Source organism: Micropterus salmoides, unplaced genomic scaffold, assembly GCF_014851395.1.
Source record: "Micropterus salmoides isolate LMB-PRFRI ecotype aquatic unplaced genomic scaffold, ASM1485139v1 Ms_hic_scaffold_1, whole genome shotgun sequence".
Taxonomy (NCBI): domain Eukaryota; kingdom Metazoa; phylum Chordata; class Actinopteri; order Centrarchiformes; family Centrarchidae; genus Micropterus; species Micropterus salmoides.
Window position 1 is genome coordinate 39,110,538 of NW_024040040.1, and position 19,073 is coordinate 39,129,610.

At 41.1% G+C, this 19,073-nt stretch overlaps 1 protein-coding gene across 2 annotated transcripts in view; it reads right to left on the minus strand.

Moving 5' to 3' along the window:
• Positions 1–19,073, minus strand: part of sema5a (sema domain, seven thrombospondin repeats (type 1 and type 1-like), transmembrane domain (TM) and short cytoplasmic domain, (semaphorin) 5A) — a 133,513-nt gene that overhangs the window by 37,225 nt on the left and 77,215 nt on the right. For both annotated transcript variants that reach the window (XM_038726994.1, XM_038727003.1), the window contains exons 8-14: positions 16,573–16,858; positions 15,022–15,157; positions 10,233–10,437; positions 6,907–7,114; positions 4,911–5,028; positions 1,632–1,813; positions 932–1,075 (exon numbers count right to left, since the gene is read on the minus strand). In XM_038726994.1, the coding sequence (XP_038582922.1) occupies positions 932–1,075; positions 1,632–1,813; positions 4,911–5,028; positions 6,907–7,114; positions 10,233–10,437; positions 15,022–15,157; positions 16,573–16,858 (1,279 nt within the window). The remainder of the gene's footprint in view (positions 1–931; positions 1,076–1,631; positions 1,814–4,910; positions 5,029–6,906; positions 7,115–10,232; positions 10,438–15,021; positions 15,158–16,572; positions 16,859–19,073) is intronic.

Consider the following 19,073-nt stretch of genomic DNA (forward strand, 5'->3'; position numbering starts at 1 on the left):
TCAGTGAGTAAGAAAAAGGAAGGTGGGAGGTTAGAGGAGGGAGAGAGGAAATGAAAAAGTGCAGAAGGGGGGGGGGGTGTAATATAAGGTTCATCCTTGAAGGCCGTATCCAATTACTCGTCCATCGCAATGCTGTTTCGGTTGCTGTGGTAACGATTGGCAACAATTTATTTCTCCATTTTCCTTCCCTGTAGCCCCTGAACTGTATTTATTTGCACTTTTTCTGCCTCCACGTCTGGTTACCGGCAGGAGCTGGATGAAAAACATCAGCTCGATGCCTCACTGGGTAACACAGACACTAAGGACACAGAGGAACAAGGCCTCAGTTCATTGAGAAATACCCGTCTCTATTAAGACTGAATTTAAATAATGTTATATAGTCACCACGGAAGGTATCACAGCTTTCCTCAGCCGCCACTGTTTTAAGATTTGGATGAACTGAACTAAAGTTTGAGAAACGAATAAAACTTTAAGGATACTCATCTTTTGACCTTATCTACCTGGTCTGCTTTGTACGTCTCTTTGTGCTCTTTCACATACTTTCTCCTTGAAAAGCAGATTTTTTTCTCCACCAGGCCTTGAAGGTTGCTTAGAAACCATACACAACATCTTTAAAAAGGCGATTATTCTACACCAAAGCCTCCAAAGCTTCAAAATGCAGACTCGGCCTGTGTGTGTGAAAGCCAGATAATTACCCGAGCACAGGCCTATCCCACTCATTCCTTAATTGGCTGTCACAAAGTTGGACAGAAGTGAGGGAAAAAAAGAAAAGAAAAGAAAAAGTCACAGTCAAAGTCAACTGCACGTTGCAAATTATGGAACAGAATGGCCTGTTTTCATTTTTTTTACATGCACAGAAATACGGCATGTTTTTGCTTTACTCACTACATGTAAATGAATGTATAACCACATGTGTGTGTGTGTGTTATACCTCTCCTCGCGGTTCTGGCCCACGCATACTCGTCCGCCGTGGCGAGGGGTTGGGTTGCTGCAGGAGCGCTGCCGGACCTGGAAGCCAATGCCGCAGCTGGTGCTGCAGGGAGACCAGGAAGTCCAGGGAGTCCACGCTCCGTTTCTATGAAGACACACAGAGCAACATCACTCTAAGCCACTGATGGAAGAACACAACAAGAAGATTATAGCAAGAAGATATTGATACTGTTCATAAAATAAGACTCTGGTAACTTGTAATAAACACTATTCATTACTTTCAGATATTAATAAGACTAGAAGCTGAATTGAAACAACAGATAAATTAATTAATAATGAGAATAATCCTTAGTTGCATCCCCTTATCAATTCACACGTCATATCTTTCATGCAAGGATATGTTCACAAGCCCTGTTTAGCAGGCAGCCTGATGCTCAGCAGCAGCATCTCAGTTCACTTTTGGTGTTAAAACGTTGTAATATGTCAGCCGAGTGAGACACAAAAACACCCCATCAACACTTGTTCTCCAAATAACTGACACTGAATATGCAACACGCAACAACTGTATGTGGTGCGAGGATGCAGAAAATGAATTAACACATTTTTATTTCCATCCCCTAGCCTCTCCATCTCTCTTTCCTGCCAACAAAGACAGGAGAAAGATTTACACAGGTGTGGTGGCGCATCACTACTCAACTTACCTGGAGCAGTTGGCGACTTCCACGCGGATGCCGTGGCACTGCTGGCCACCACACTGAGGGGCGGGGTTATCACAGGCTCGTGTCCGACACAGACAGGACCCCGCGCTGCCTCCATCGTTATGACTACATGTGGACCAGCCTGACCAGGCACCAAAGCCTCCATCGACTGTCACATTACGGATCTGTTAGCAACGAAAAAGGGCCAAAAATAAAACATTTAAGTATAATAACCTTTCTCGGGAAAATGGTCATTGCATTAGACTGATGGTCTCCAGGATGTGTTGCCATGGGAAACGCAGCCCACGGCTACGTTGGATGCAAACAGAAATCAATTTAACTCAAACAGATGCAAAAATAGCTGCATTACATCATATACAGCACGTCCAACATTGTGCAGCTATATGGACAAAACCGTGCTGTAAACACGAGGAAGATGCATGATGAGATTTCAGAACGGCAAATCGATGCTGTGAATGGACACATTCAAAGGACGGAAATATGAGGAAATAAAAGTGGCTGCATAAATAGATTTCTGAAGCAAAATAGAATGAAACAGGAAGGCTCCGATATTAGAGGAGCTACGAATTACGATGTCCTGGGCATACGAGCTAAATACAACATGAGCCATGTCGTCTGCACGCTACATTTCAGGGTGATTTAAAAAATGCAAAGAGCACTTTCATACGGGGAGAAAAGAGAGCGTGATCATCTGCTGCTCTGGCAGAAGCAGAAATAATGTCTGCCCTCCGCTCTTACTTGTAATTGAACTCTGCCGTGTGCCTAAATGGGGGAACGCTTGGCTAAGACAGACAACATTTGCATCAATGGGCTGTCTAGAAAGTAAACAACTACAAAGAGACAAACAATATCATCTCCAGCTGAGAATAGAAATGATATGGTGTGGATGCGATCATCGATTTTATACTTTTTATTTGTGCCTAAAACATAAATACACAAAATAATATTTTTTCCTGGTTAAAAGTACATGTGCAATTTTAAAAACAAAAACAGGATGATAGATGTCTTCTGAGGGACGATGAAAAGTATTCTTGTTTTATGTGGATTATAAGACAAGTCATTTCTTCTTCACAGGCTGAAATTACAACTTTTATATTCTAAAGCATACTGTAACATCATTTTTTTAGAGTGGTGGTGGATTAAAATTGCTTTTAAAAGCAAAGTGGTTCTTTCTAAAGCAAAGTGGTTCTTTCTAAAGCATTCGTTGAGTAAAAACGTCCATATTACCTGAGCAAAGTAAGACTCAGACTTCTTCCCTAAAACTGCAGAGAAAGTATTTTCTGCTTGTTTCCGTATAGAAGTGAGTATATGGTGCCAGATGGCGTTTGTGAACCGGTTGGTAAAGCGTATCTCCTGTCTCTGCCTACACAACGCAACTCAGTGTACAAACCCCAGACTTCCAGACATTCTGCCAGTTTAGCCTTTTTCAAAACTGTTAATGGACTCACAGGGAGTGAAACACTAACTGTGATAAAAGACAACTTCTTGTTTTTCATTTTTCACGTCTTGGCATCGAATTGTTGCAAGCAGACAATTTTCCCACTCAGGTCTGGCTTCACAAGCCCTACTGTATAGCCATTTCTTGCAAAAGTTACATACAATGTTATTACTGACAAAGTTAATTCATGATCACTTTAAATGGACTGGACCTGGTCAGACTAAGGTTAAGTGAGTAAATGCATTTTCCATTACTGGTGTGGGCAGTGGTGTGTGGCCAAATGAAAATACATCAAAACTAAATGACTGGTGGCTACACTGCTGCGGGAAACAAGTAATAGTTTGGAAAAGAAGGTGAAACATCAGTACCTCTAAAGCAGTGATTGCCAAACTTTCTCACGTCAATTTGTGTCCATTTTGGGGTGAAATGGACACAAATTGGCAAAATTTAAACCACAGACCTCCATTTGATAAGATTTCCCATCTGATAGGATTTTTGGATTTAAATTATTTATTTATTACAGAAGGTTTATAAAACCCATGAACAAAATAGCCATACTTTCTGTCACTGTGTTGCTTATGGATTGAATTATAGTGAAAATAAATAATTCCACTTCCACTGAATTCCCCCCTAGATCCCCCTCAAGGACCCCTCACCACTATGGGAAACACTGCTCTAAAGCTCACTAATTAACGCACTGTATGATTAATATATTGTTTGGTTCATCCGTATACGTGAGTTGTATTCTTACGGGATGTGTTTTTCAGTCACTGCTAAACGTGCAACATGCTAATTAGTGAGCTTCAGAGGCGCTGGTATGTATTCCACACTTTACGCTTTATGCTAAGCTAAGCTTCATAGTTACTGTACAGACAGGAGAGTGGTATCGGTATATTTGGCAAAACTACTTTGGCAAAACTATTCCTTTAAAATTAGTACTACAAGCAGTACAGCTAAGCCAACTCCTTTCAGACTAACATAGCTTAAATGAAAGTGTGACTATGTTTGATGTAATAACGACTACAGAAATACTCTGATTCTGAGTCTCCAGCTTAAGAAAAAAAACGCTGAGTTGCAGTGAAATTATGACGAAAAATGTTGAGTTGCGGTGAAACTGCATATGCATGCATGACTGTTTGTGTCCATGTATGTATCTGAATGCATATTTGGATGCAGTGTGGGGCCAAGTTTCTGCCAGAGCTCTGCTGACAGATGCCACTGGGTGCTCAGTGGCCTGAGTGCCAAATACTCCTCTGAACATGAAGCCACATAAAAGGGTATGTGCAGCACTCTCTGCTGTGACTGGCTTGAAAATGATGTCTGTGAAAAACTGAAAAAAAGCAGAGCCGTGCTGAAATTGATAGGCTTACCGCCCCCTAATACTGCTTCCACATTTGGTGCATGTTAAAATAAATGGAAGAGCTGTTTTGCTAATGAACAAGCAGTCAGAAGTGAATGATTGAGGCAGAGCTCTAGATCACTCCCGGGGTGCACGTCGATCCCTTAAAGTCAAGTTGTTCAGTCCCGAGATGCCTGTCTTTGGCAAGGATATGCTTCTCGGGCTGCTTTTAGGGGCTGTTGCTTGTAAGTTGAGTGTACAGCGAGAATACAGAGCAGGGTGTAGCTTTCAGAGGAGAGGAGCACAGATGAATGTGAGTATTAAATTCACATACAGAGGAGCGAGCACGGAGGCCGAGTAGGGATAATTGTGTTTTCCACCAACTTTAAAGTTTCAAAGTTGACACAGCAAAGCAAGTGAGAAACAAGCAAGTGAACTACATTTGAGGTGTGTACAGATCAGGCAGCAGGTCGGTCATACTCACAGGGCATTTTGTGATGCTCTGCTCCCATTGGCTCATTCTGACACTTTCCTCCAGGGTGGTGCATTTCTTCAACAGCAGGTCCCAACCACAGTATGGGTCCCTGGCCCCCACACACGCTCTGGAAGAACAAAGAGCACAAAGTTCACCTTTAACGGGTTTTTATTAACCTGTCATATGTGAATACAGATTGCTCTGCATTGTGACAGGACATAAAATCAAACATCAGGTTTAGACATAAAAAAAGAAAATAAAGGAGATTATGGAGAGCGTTGGAAGATAAGCTGGTTGGGAAGAAATGAAAAATTGGAAAGGGGAGAGATAAGATGGCAGAAGAAGGTAGGGGGGAAGAATGGGAAACAGCAAATATGGGATTGGGGAAAAAGCAAGAGAAGGGCAGAGGCTGAAAGTTAATATAGAAGAGAGGGAGGAGATGAGCTAGTGACAGAGAAGAGGAGAGAGATAAAAAAAGGCAAGGGGTAAAATGTTAATTTTGTTTATTTATGAATGTAGAGTATTGCGATGCTTTGCGATGCTTACATCGCATCAGCATCCTAAAATTATGTCTTAACACAATATGCTGACTGATTTCTCAGGTAATCTTCAGCCAAGCACCAGGATTGCAGTTTTGTGTCTACACACACACACACACACACACACACACACACACACACACACACACACACATTTCTGACTCAAATAGCTTATCAGCCCAACAAATATTCACTGTGAGGACACTGTAGCAAAGATAGCTGGATCTGTCTCTGCCATATCACCTTCAGGTGGTTTATCGAGTGCAATAAAGGGCCTGATGTTCCTCGTTTCATGCAAAGGCTGTGACAGCGCGACATATCTTGGAGCCACTAGCACCAACGCAGCCTGACATAACCCTAGTGAAATGTCACCATAGTTGTCAGTGGGTTTCACAAGAATGAACTGAGCACAGGCACTTATGCAAGGACACAAGATCATATGCATCCATCCATATTAAAATGCAGAAAGGCAAACGCTCTAGCACTTGCTTGCACACACGCAAGGCCGCTTATGTAGCGTCTGGGTGGCTAACAAAAAGTAGAGGGATACGGACTGTTCTGACAAGGATATCATGGGTGACGACAGCAGAGCAAAATGAAAGGGAGACAGAATGCACTAATAACTGTCTTTCAGAGGGCGTTAAGGACCTTGCAGATTGTACCCCACCCATCTGTGAACCAAACTGCACACACAGCCACACGGAGAGACTGCCTTCTAATATTTCAAACAGGTAAACCTCAAAGAAAGGTCAGCAATGAACCCAGTAACTCTCCGTGTAGTGTAGCTGCCAGTCTCTGTGCATGCTTTTATTTCTTTTATCTGTTTTTTTTTTTCTGACTCTCTCGGACTCTCTTCAAAAAAAAAAAAAAAATATATATATATATACATATATATAAAAAGGAGGTGATGAAGTGCTGTAATGGCTGCAGCATATATCACAGAGCCACAGCTGTAACATGAAGCCTTAACTCTTGTGTGAATTCCAATAAGAGCTCATTGTGCGGTAGATAAGGAATGCAGGTGTGATGCCTTTGCTGCGTGCAATGATGAATGGGATCCCAATCTTGCGGTGAGTCTACACACCCTGGCCTCTGTCTCTGCGTTTTTCTTTGCCAATATTTATGCCTTGACGGAGCGTCTTCCAGACAGAGAGAAACTCAATACAGTGTATCTGCTAAACACACACACACAGCAGAACTGTGCGCGAGGCAGAAACACATGGTCTAATGACAACGAGAGGAAGACAGTGAGACAGACAGACAGGGCAGCTGTGGGCACCTCTAGTGGCTCAGACAAAAGCTGATTTACAGGGTTTTAAATCTCAGCAAAGGCCCCTCACCAACACCCAGGCCTGGCCCTCTCAGATAAAGAGAATCTTATGAAAGAGGGAGCTTTAAAACTTCATTGTGGGCATATTTGCTTTTGACAGTTTCCATTGAGATTAATGGTTAGTGCATGTACTCACTCTCGGCTCTTGTGGTAGCTGCATCTCTTGAGTGGGATCTTGATGACCTGGTCTCTTACACCCACGTAAAGCTCGCTGCGGCTGTGCAGGATCAGCAGGCTTCGGATCGGCTGCCTCTTCCTGAGAGGGAACAACTCGATCTCCTCCAACAGGCAGCTCCCTGTAGACTGATTGAGAGGCGAAAGCACTTTCCTGATAGTACCGTAATCTGGAGGAGAAAGAGAGGGGAAGAGAGGATTTGGTCACAACGAGGAAGCTGGGTGTTCATCTGTACTAGAAAAGGTAAAAGTAATGGAGAGCAAAAGATAGGAGAGGTATAAATAGCAGGGAGTTTGAAGAGGGAAAAACAACAAAAAATATATCCTGGATGAGCAAACCTGCACACCAGTCGATGTGAAGTTGTGAACTCAGTGTGAACCACGCAACAATCACTTCCTACCACAGCGGCTCTGAAATAAGACTGTCAAAAAGACTGGTGGTGGCTGGCGTGCCAAGCTTGGTTATGCCATCAACATGCTGTGCTGTAGATGCAACCAGGGAATTTGTATGACACCTGAATACATGATTCCTGGCCTACTTTTCTTTGAGGGGATATTCCAGGGGATAAAACCACTTTGTAGTTCTGAGAGAGAACAGTGTGGAAAATCCATGTCATTGTGAATACGCCCTGACCTTTATTTTATGTAAGGTAGGCCCCTTGAGATGAAGTTAGGGGCAGATTTTCTTTTGGGAGAGCTGAAACAAACATCGTCTATTATACATGAAATCCCCTGGGTGAAGAAAAAGCAATTAGGTGCACAGTGATGCCAAGGGAAGAAGGGTGAATTGCTAATAGATAGTTTCAAAGTGAGGAATATAAAAGTGAAGTATTGCCCCGAGCAGTGTTGGGCAGTAACGTATTAATTAGTAACATGCTAAAGTAATGTGAATTACTATTTCAAGTAATGAGTAGTCTAAGGGTAAGGGGTTACACTTTGATATTCAGAAATAATATTACAGTTACTTATCCCAGCAATGCTTCATGACAGTTGACAATTTGGTCTCTGTGTGTTCAGTATCTCCAAAATGTTGTCCAGATGCATGTTCAACTATATAGTAGTTTGTATCATGTTACTCTAACAAATACAAATAAATATAACATTACATTAAACACACTATAATATAATTATAATATAATAGATGTAATATACAGTATGTATAATCCCCTATCATAGTATGCTACATATGGTGTGTAACATCGGCATACTGTATTTGCTCATTAATAACACCACTATGTCACTCACATAGACACAGCACTGCACCACTGGTCATGGGGATGTATACTTCTTGCCTTGTAATTTTGACTTTGCTCTTGTATTATTTTTATATTAGCTTCAATTACTTTATTATTATTTTATTTTTCTGGCGTATTATTTATTAATTTCTTCTCTTTTCTCTATTCATATGTGCTTCCTTCTCAGTCTGTGCTGCTATAAGACCCAAATTTTCCCCATGGGAATCAATAAAGGCTCATCTTATCTTATAATGTCTCCTTTTCTAATGCTCCATGTGCTGAAATAATTCCTTTTGCTGTTTTACTAATTAAAAAAGTTGCCCAACACTGGCCCCAAGTTTTTTTTTTCTCAAGGCATGTACGTAACTCTCATCTCCAGAACTGGTAAAAAAAAAAGTGGTACTTTGGGGAACCAGGAACTTTGAAACAATTAACTGAATTCTGTCCACATTAACACAGACAAAATTAAAGACAAAATGCTGCTGCAGGGCTGACTTTACTAATGAGAGCTGAATAACAAGAGAGGTAAAATCTGCTGCAAGCCACATGTTTGAAAAAATGAACCTACAACACCTTGAAATATTTGGACCCCCAGTTGGAGCTATCAGGTTTTCCACAATGGCCCCAATCAGCAGAGTGCATTTAAGCGTTAATAACAGCATGTGATTAGGTACAATATGTGCGCTACCCAATGGCCTTGGCAGTGTTTCAGATGTTTTCATTAGCGTCTGGTTAGTGTCTGGGGAACTTGCAGTGTGGGCAGCTCTGGTCGGACGCTACATTGATCACAGCACCATGCAAACAATGACTAGGGAGTTTTTGAGGGAGATGCCAAGCAGAGATCCAGTGAACTGGAACAGGTTGTGTGTGTGTGTGTGTGTGTGAGAGAAAGAGAGAGTGCTTGCATGTGTGATAACTTAAAATAACACTGACGCTACGACAGGAGAACCATGTTGACATTTCCCAGCGGGCCTATGGTACATTAGCACAGTGAAGTGGGTCACTACGTTCAAATTCTGTTCGGTGCACCCGTTCGTAATCCATATTGTCTGTTATATTATAATACAGAACAGACACCAAACGCTGGTGTGTATCTGGGGGTCTTGCTGATACTGTTTGCTGCACTTTGCCAAGTCTAATATCACACATTGTCACACCAGCATGATCAAACAGCCTACTGATAAGCAGGGAGCGCCACTCAGTTCAGACAGCGAAAACATGCAAGGGTTAAATCAGAAATGTATGTGGGCGTTACTAATTACTCGTCTGACACATGGCTGTTTGCTGTTTCATGATGTCTCCGATCTCCTTATGATGGATTGCACGGGAGTGATATGTGGTGCGATATGTGTATGTGCGCTCTGTCAATCCATATGGAGGACATATGGAGGTAAAGAATGATCCAAATTGTATCAGAAGACTAAGCTTTGATGTCTCCTCAGAACTACAGATCTATTGGTTTAATTATTCTTCTTGCAGGCCTTTTTTCCCCCCTAATGCTTGAAGTGCACTTCAAGGGCTTAAAGCTCCTGACCTTCGTATAATATTTTAAATGTTCTTCTATAACAATCAATACTCATGAAAACATGAGCATCAATTAAAGCTTAAGTTTGGGAAGCTAGGTTAGGTATTATTTATTAAGGGTTAAACAATGATAAAACTATCCTATGCTTCTCCTGACTGTGTCGGTGTGATTTGGTCAAATTTGACTGATAGAGCTGGCAACATAGGCACAACAACCAAACAACTGTCATCGTTTTTTTGCTTCTAGTATTGCTAAATCCTGATTGGTGAACAAAAGTACGTGATATGAGCTTTAGATTAAACCCATGAATGCAGAAAAAATTACAGAAATCTCTCTGGTTATGTAACCAGTAACCTCATATTAAGAAGGTGAGCATATGTTTTCAGGATCACAAAATCACAGCAGATCCATGCAAGGACCCCCCAAAAATATGCCAATGAATAAACAGTAAAATGTGTAGTATGTAGACAGAAATATCTTACGTATGAAAACAGAACAAAACATGTACTCACAGTGCCAAGAACCTACCAGTAGCCAAGTATATGATGTGAAACAGCATGTCTTTCCCCTGCACCACATCCACCGCCACGTGAGTGAAGCGCACGTTGTCCTCCATAAAATAGGGCACAGGAACCACGGGTTGGACCACCTCATGCATCAGCAAAAACTTCTGAGCGTCCTGCAGGTTCCTTTCAGTCAGGTTCACGTAGGAGCCAGAGTCAATGGTGCCGCACTGTGCAGGTGGGTAAGACAGAAAGGAAAAGTTTGACTGACTACATGAATAGAAGCCAAGCTACATTAATAATCAAGTTTTTTATCCAGAAGTACCACCAGAGATGGGAAAAGAGAGGGATTGAGTGACTAAATGAATGGGGCTTGAAAGTCAATTGCTGCCTCATGGTGATGGTTTGCTATCCTCACAACCTTAAGGCTTTGTAGTCAATACACCGCAGCTGATGGAAGAAGAGTGAATGAATGTTTGACTGAGCATGTAGTTTTTTCTCTTTTATTAAATTCTTCTTCATATGCATATATATTGCTGGTGAGTTTTATTGGAACCAAATACTAATGTTTCTGATTGTTCTTTTTAACTTTTTTTTTTACCTTTGATAAGCTAATATCTTTAAATTCATCTTTGGAGCTTCATTACTGCTAATAATTATAATTACAGTATAATTACAGACAAAAAGACATTCCCTAAGTGCTGCATTGTCATACAATCAAAGATCTCCCCACTAAAATATAAAGTATCAAAATGATGTGCAGCCACAATGTTAGGACCTGCTTAGAAAACTGTCACATAAATAGGCAGATTTCAGTCACAGATTAATTTGTTTTTTTTTTTCAGGCATTGGTGACTCATTCTGTGTCCTAGTGGAGTTTTCATACCGAAGCAGAGTCAGAGCCACAGCACTGGGTTTTAATGTGAAATATGTAATATGTAAGATATTTCCCTGAGTTCATTTATTAAAAAGAGTTCAATAAAGTGAACAATCTCCAAATGTGAGTTAAAAGAGGGAAATATTAAGGAGTCAAAAGTATATTTGTGATATATGGATATATATATATATATATATATATATATATATATTACAGTGAAATGTTAATTTCTTTAGTTTTAATTACATTATTTAATTTTTTTTTTTTTTCTGGGAAACAACATAATAAAATAATCTTTTGGCATTTGTAAATTTTACTTTCCAAGCTGAAAGATGTTCAAAACAGCATCATATACAATATAATGACCCATTATAGCAATAATAGCATACTAAAAACTAACTACAAGGAATATACGGTATATCTTTTTGTAGCATGTTGTTTGGTGATTTAGAATTTTTTTAAATAAACTGTGACTGTGTGTTTAACGTATCTCCTACTTCTAGATTTAATTAACCATTTAAAAACCCTAGCTTAAATGAAAAGCTGACATTTTGAAGATACTTGGTTCTCATAGGACAGTGACAATACTAATATGCTTTTTAATGTAGTATCTTTTTTCGAACAAGCAGAACGGGAAAAGGCCAGGCGTAAAGCCAGTCCAGCTGAGGCAGAGGTGGATAAGTAAAGCTAACCATGCATGTCCTCTCAGTAACAGAGGTCCCAGGCTGGGTCCAGGATTGTGGATTTAGGCACCATCCACAAAGAACAGGCCTCCTCCACAACATGGAGCAAAGAAAACAAAAATAAGTCATGCTCGACAATTACACTAACCCAAATGACTGGTCCTGTTTTTGTTTTGAACATCGTATCGCAGATGAGCTGCACAGATTTGCTCCAGGCTAACCGTACACACAGACTTGTCGTACTTAGCTGACTGAGACTGGACCTTGGGTGACGATTAGTTCCTGCTGACCAGCTACAGAAGCAACAGCAGGGGCACTTTATACAGATCAATCCATGGCCTTCCCTGGGCTGACAGATGAGAATCATGGTGGGTTTCCCCGGGATGGGCAACGGATCAGTGCCTTCACCACATCAGGAGATGGGAAATTAAAGTCCTGAAGGACAGGGAAATGCAACTCCACGCGTATGTGCTTGTGTGCATCCAATGTGTAGTGTGTGCGTGTATGGGGGCGCTATATAATGACATATGTCTGAGGTTTCCTTTTGTGGTTTGTCCTTGCATTGCGTGCATGTGTGTGAATCCCGAAGTGCCTGCGTGATTGCATTACTGCCACAGCGAGACAAAGTTAGGCGCTGACCAGTGAGGGTCTACGACATCAGTGAATGTACAGAGAGACGGATGGGGTGATTTCCTCAGTAAAGTCAAGGTGAGGGACAGAACCATCATTTGGCTGAGGGCCCATCCAACACTCAGCTGTCACGCTCCTCATCAGCACACTGTGCTCTGCCAGGATGATAAGTGCCACTGAGAAATATGGTTGTATTACAGCATGTTTTTGCCAAATGGGGTTTTGTTTAAAATGTGCCCCACGTCATTTAAAATGCCAGCATCCCAGTAAGATCTGATTACAACATTTTGTCAGTTTTGGCTTCAAATGATCACAGATAATGGGAAAGCACAGACACCTGATCCCTCCTTTTGTGTCGCACTTGAAACCTCTAAGATAACAAAACTTTCCATTAGCATTTGGCTCAGAGTGTAACATACCATATTTTCCTACATATGGAGCTCAACAATGAATGCAGTTTTACAGTAAGCAATTACAGTGTGACAGAAAACCTATACAACACAAAGAAGGTATTAGCTCCTAACGCCCAACGAACATGACTCATAGCCTGAATAAACCCAAGCTGGATCAATCAGTAGGGTTCAAAAAAATGTACGGATTTTCTCTGCAGACAGACAGGGAATTAAGCTCTCAATCAATGACCAGCGTGTGTGTGTGTTGAGTGATGAGTTCATTGTCATAATTATCCCCGTTTGGCAGCAATCTACACCCCTCTTTTTTTTGTGGGCATATTTGTGTACAGTAGATATGTACGTGGCCAGTGGCTTTCATAAGTGTACAGTATGTGCATGTACATGTGTGTAGGTGTGTGGGCACAAAGGGCTGAGGGGGAAAAAAGGCGCAGGCCATAATTCCTGCGCTCGTAAATCTAATCCTCCAACATTGACAAATGCTTGATGAAGATGTCACTGAAACCTAGATAAAGTGTGCATCGGTCCAGCGGTGAGGAGCAGCTATTGTGCCTGAGTTTAAGTGGAGGGATGCGGATGGAGAGAGAGAACTGATCCTGGTTTATCTTTCAGGAACACAGCCATAAAAACCATATATATATATATATATATATATATGTGTGTGTGTGTGTGTGATATATTATATTTATATAGTCTGTGATGTACCTACAGTATGCTGAACAGGATAAAGCTGTGGTCAGCACTGACCAGATTGGTTTTCTGGAAGGTAAGGTGAATTTCAGAAACATATAAATATATGACGGCAGTGAGATGCTTTCTATGTTACAGATTTGTGTGTGTGTGTGTGTGTGTTTTTTTCTTAGTAAACTATCACACCCAGCAATTTTCTCTACATGAGCACTTCATCCACTTTTTTCTGCATGAGCCTGCCATTATAGATAATGTTTGCGTAACTTCTCGATAGCGGGCATTGCGAACGCTCGTGCATCTGCTGGCTTGACGGAAACATGATCGAGGGCCCCGTGATGGGAAACATGTGTGGAAGTGAGGCGTGTGTCACTCATTGGCAGCCAGACCTCAGAGGGAATTCAATCCCTCATGGAGAGCTGCGTGGATTAGCTCCCTCGCTATCTGCTAAGCCCCGGCTACAACTGAGAACCACTACTGCTAATAAAACATTCCCTCTGTGTCATCAGTATAGAGCAGCGCCTAAGAAATCGTGATAAGATGCCACTCGGTTTGCTCCTCCGGGTTTTAGGACAGAATATAAACATAAAGTGCCACTTTTGCAAAACAAGGACAGTTTATTAGAAAGGGACTACAGTTCACAGAACGAGGCCATGAAACATCTTAAAGGAATGATTATGCCATTGTAAAAATCACCGGTTTTAAAACGAACGGTCGTAATGTGTATGTGCATGAGTAGAGAGAGGAATGATTGAAAGAGAGAGGAAATTAATGAGAGGGAAGAGCTTGCTGGGACTCTGAGGCAGGCTCATCAGGGTGAACACACATTTATTTATCAGGACACACACATAACACACCGCATGCATAAATTTCCTTAGGCACGAACAAAGCCACTCATATTGTTCGGCTGATTGGGCAGTGTGTTGGGTCTAAACCACCTCAAGCTTGAACAAATGATCATTAAGGATAAAGCGCTGAACTTTAGCTCACATCATGAAATGCCTCAGTGACCATGTTTTTTAGCCATGCTAGCAACAGTGATGCCGATATTGGTGCGTTGGTCGGTGCAAGATTTTGGTCCAGACTGAAATATCTCTGCCATGACGTTTTGCACAGATATTCCTGACTGACTTTAGTGATCCCCTGAATCTTCCTCTGGCGCCTACAGTGGGTTGACATTTTTTGTTTTCATCCTGCAATGTAAAAAGTGGAACGACAAACTACTGGATGGATTGTGACAAACTTTTTTTCAGATATTGATGATCCTGATCCCCTGTGGATAAGTCTGAGTAATGTTATTGACGCCCTGACCTTTATCTTTATCACAATCATCATGTCAAAAGTTCTAAACTAAGATGGTGAACAGGAGGAACATTATACCTGCTAAACATCATGTTGTCATTTGGAGCATATTAGCATTTAGCTCAAAGCACTGCACCACCTCACAGAGCTGCTAGCATGGCTGTAGACTCTTTGTCTTTGTCTCTGTGCTGTTCAAATCCCCACAAATATGTACAGTTTTGTTACCTGAAAGTCTGGGTTGGGGTTGGGGTAGGGCAGCCACGCTGACCGTGAGTTCTCCTGGTACTTGAAGGGCCCGTTGAAAACCTGTGATATGGCACTGAGATTGAAGGCACACACCGCAGATGCAGCAATGCTGTTTCTGAATGTCAGGAACAGAAAAAAAGGGTAGAGAGACCCAATAAAGGGGAATGAGAGGGTTGAGAGGATGATGGATGAGAGAGGGAGGAACAGGGGGAAAGTATTGGAAGAAAGAAATTTAGAAAAAGGACACTGTAACGCTAGGAGAAAACTCTTGTTTTCTAGAAAACTCTTTTTTTCTGCTAACAACTTGTGTTGGTATTTGTAAAGGTGACCATTGTATGTTTGTATTGCTCTCAGCCAAAAATACAAATCAAACACCGGACAGACAGAAGCAGACAGCGGCGTAAGTGATCGTCATTATTGGATTATAAATCCAGCAATAGGACACAATTAAGCTGTTCGGCTTGTCTGATTAACTGTACAGATCTCTGGCCTGGCCTGAAATACAACTTTGACTTTTTAGGCTGTCAGTTTCAACAAGTACTGGTCTCCTCCCTCCAAAGAGAAAGTAAAAAATGAGAGTATTAACTCTCAACTCAAACTGTGAGACTTGGGCAATGTGAATTATAATCCAATGCGGCTGTTCATTAAACTCTGTGCCTGCAGGGGGAAATGTTTCCAATACCCTTCAAAATACTTCTTTTTCAGCAGTGTGAAGGCAGTGGCCATAAAGAACAGATTACTCAGCTTTTAATAATGGTCTGTGAGAGCATGTGTGTGTGTGTTTGTGAGTATGAGAAAGTAAAAAAACAAACACATGAAGAGACAAAAAGAGGAAAGGACGTTTGTGGAAATAGAAACTAATAGTTTTCATCCATGAATGCATCCGATCTCTTACATGTCCGTGATGCAGTGTGCACTTTTAATAAGTGATAAGCTTCTTTCATGGGTTTAAATGTGAGATGTTACTGGAGTAAGTGCTTCTGTTAGTAGCTGGTTTGAGTGTTTATGGGAGGAAGTTTCTACTGGAAATTCAGTTTATGATGCATGCCATGTAACATCATTGTCAAATATCACTCAATGTTATATAGTCAGTGTACACGCTACCAAAAGGTCACTTGCCAAGTTAATGCAGATGCAGTTGAGGTGTGTTTGTTTATGCAAATGACAACATGATGCCAAAAACACTGAATTATACATGAAGCTATTCTGTGAGTGCATTTAAAACAACAAAGAACAGAAGAAAAAGCTGTTGATACGTGTATCAACATGCTGTGAGCTGAATCCCACTTTGATTCATCCTTCACAATGCGAGTTGTACTAACTATCAAATATACAGTATCATTGAAACTGGGCTGATTTTTTAAAAAGTCACCAACTCATGGAGCTAACGTTAGCTGAATTTGATTAGTTGGCTAGCTGGTTAGCTAAAGGTCAACTGTGGATGTAAATTCTGTTGGAACATTGACATAAGTTACATGTTGTAAGTACAGTATGAAGGAAGTAAGGTATGCAAAATCTCATTTTACTCACACATTGGTAGTGAAAATGCCGTAGAGTAGCTCCAGCTCAGGCAGGTAAAACGTTCCCTGCAGTTCGTTGTAGTTGAAGGGGATTTCGCCTGGTCGGGAGCAGTTCAGCCTGGCCTTCATGAAGGTGGTCCACGTGTCCTCCAGGAGGAAGCGGCCGCCAATGTCATTTTTACAGACACGCCCTGCGCGGGAAAATACAGTCCGGCCACAGTCATGCTCCACCGCATTTTCCCGGAAGAAGAAGTAGGTGAAGTTGCCGATATCGTAGGAGGAGACGAAGTTCGGTTCTGTTGAAGGAGAGGCAACAAGAGACACAATGAAAGTGAGCTGGGGGAAGGAGACATAGAAAGAAAAATTGAAAAGAGCTAAGAGAAAGATGAAGTGCAGAGAGAGGAAGAAGTGAGAACAATATTTAAGGCTGTGGGAGTAAGAGCGAGTGGGAGAGCAAAGGGTATGTGTTATGACTGATTGACTCGCAGTGTGTGTAAGCAGGAGGCCCACACAACAGCAGGTGATCAGGATTAATAACTACAGGCCATGTTATTAATGGCGTTGTGTTGTAATAAGAAAACTCATTTTTCACTCCCCAAACCAAAAGGTCAGGATGAGAAATGACCACAACAGGTGTGGCGTAATAGCTCGGACCTTATATGAAACATGTGACCTCCACGACACTGTCACACAGCTAAGGCGTTCATCTTTATGTATGACATTATTGGATCTAAACCGCACACTTTATTCTCGCTGACAGTGATTTAATTCACCTTTAAATGAAAGTGCCCCCCCCCCCCCCAACTTCTCATTTCAACCCTCTTCTCCTCTGCACCTTTAGAGGGCAGTGCAGGGGGAGACTGAGGGAAAAAAATCAATTCCCCATAAAATTAGTTATTAAACCTTTTCCCAGAAGGTTGCTGCAAAGCGATGTATGTGGTGGCTTTTAATTTATTTTTTTCAATTTAGCTTAAATGTGAATCAGATAAAAGTCACTTGCTGACAAGATACTGATTGACCTGCTCCTCTGTAGGCTGGACACTTTAAGCTGTCTGAAGTTCTCCAATTTGCACTGAAGGGGTTTGTGCCTGAAGCAGAAAAAGGCATTGATTGCTGAAGAATTTGCAATTTTTATGCCCCCTCAAAGAAAGGGTGAGATAAATATAAAGATTTTCTAGTTGCTTACTGACTTTTGAAATAATTGTTTTTACTGATAAAAAGCTAGCAGAACAATTACGAAGAAGATTTTCTGTCTCAGCATTCGCTACACTACTTTGTGCAGCACGGTGGGGATTTCAGAGGGAATACAATCCTTCAACCAAGACAGACAGATTCCAACACCTATGTTAGATAAGCATCTGCCACGCTTGAGTTTCCTTGAGCAACACTGAATACCCACCAGCTGCAGTAGGGGAGACCAGGGTCAATTGTAACAAGGGGCAATTGTAGCATCTCAAATTGCACCAATCACAAACGAGACAGAACCATGAAACCCATCATGCCCGCTCTCTGTGGCCATCACTCCCTGCCTGCCGAATGACAAGCCAAGGAGACATACTTATTAACGTTTTTCTGCCCAGACTCATTTTTGAGCTATGAAAGTAATTATTTTCATCTACAGTATTTTTCTCATACTGTCTTAACCATTAATGTCTATGCATTAAAATCTGTCTTTTTTGATGACCATTTTGTTGTCTAACATTTGATATCTTTGTCAAATATTAGCTTCATTGTTTCTAGCTAGTAAGGTAGCTTGTCAGAAACCATTTAAAATAGTGTCCAGCTTAGAAAGAACATCTATATATATAATTTTATTTTATTTTTGATAATTTACAGAAAAGTGTTTGTGGTCAATTTAAATATCTAATGTATATTCTATATAATGTGTGTTTTGCAGCATAGTCCAATAGTTAAATCTTTGGCCTTTTCATTCCCACCAAGAGCCAATTGCTCATGCTGTCAATATCTTCAATGTCTACGAATGAGAAGTCGTCTTAACTTTAAATACTATAGTCACTATAGTGGTGTAATCCAGAGGTTAAAGTTTTTGCCTCTCAATTTGGGGATCCATTGGACAGGGAGGTTGCCTCCAATGATGCGTTAAGGGGCAACTCAGTGAGGGCTGTCCTATGATGTTTGTCATGTGACCTTGTACCACTTCATAAGAGGAGAAGTTTCAAGCAGTAATATCAATGGATCTTAAATTGTTTTAACCATATCTATATTCTTGGTAGTTTTTTTTTTTATCCTTGGTATTTATATGAAGTAATTATGTGTGTTGTTACAATTGCCCCCATATGAAGTTACAATCGCCCCTGCATGTGGGGGCAGATGTAACATTTCACATCTAGTGTTTGAATCAATATTGTGACTTTAACATTGCTTGTAAAAACATTTGATTACTATTATTATTATTACAAGTTAGCTCTTTAAAATTGTATCCAATTAGTTCAAGAAGTTTTTGAGAAACCAAAAATTGTTACAATTGCCCCCGGTCTCCCCTACTGATGT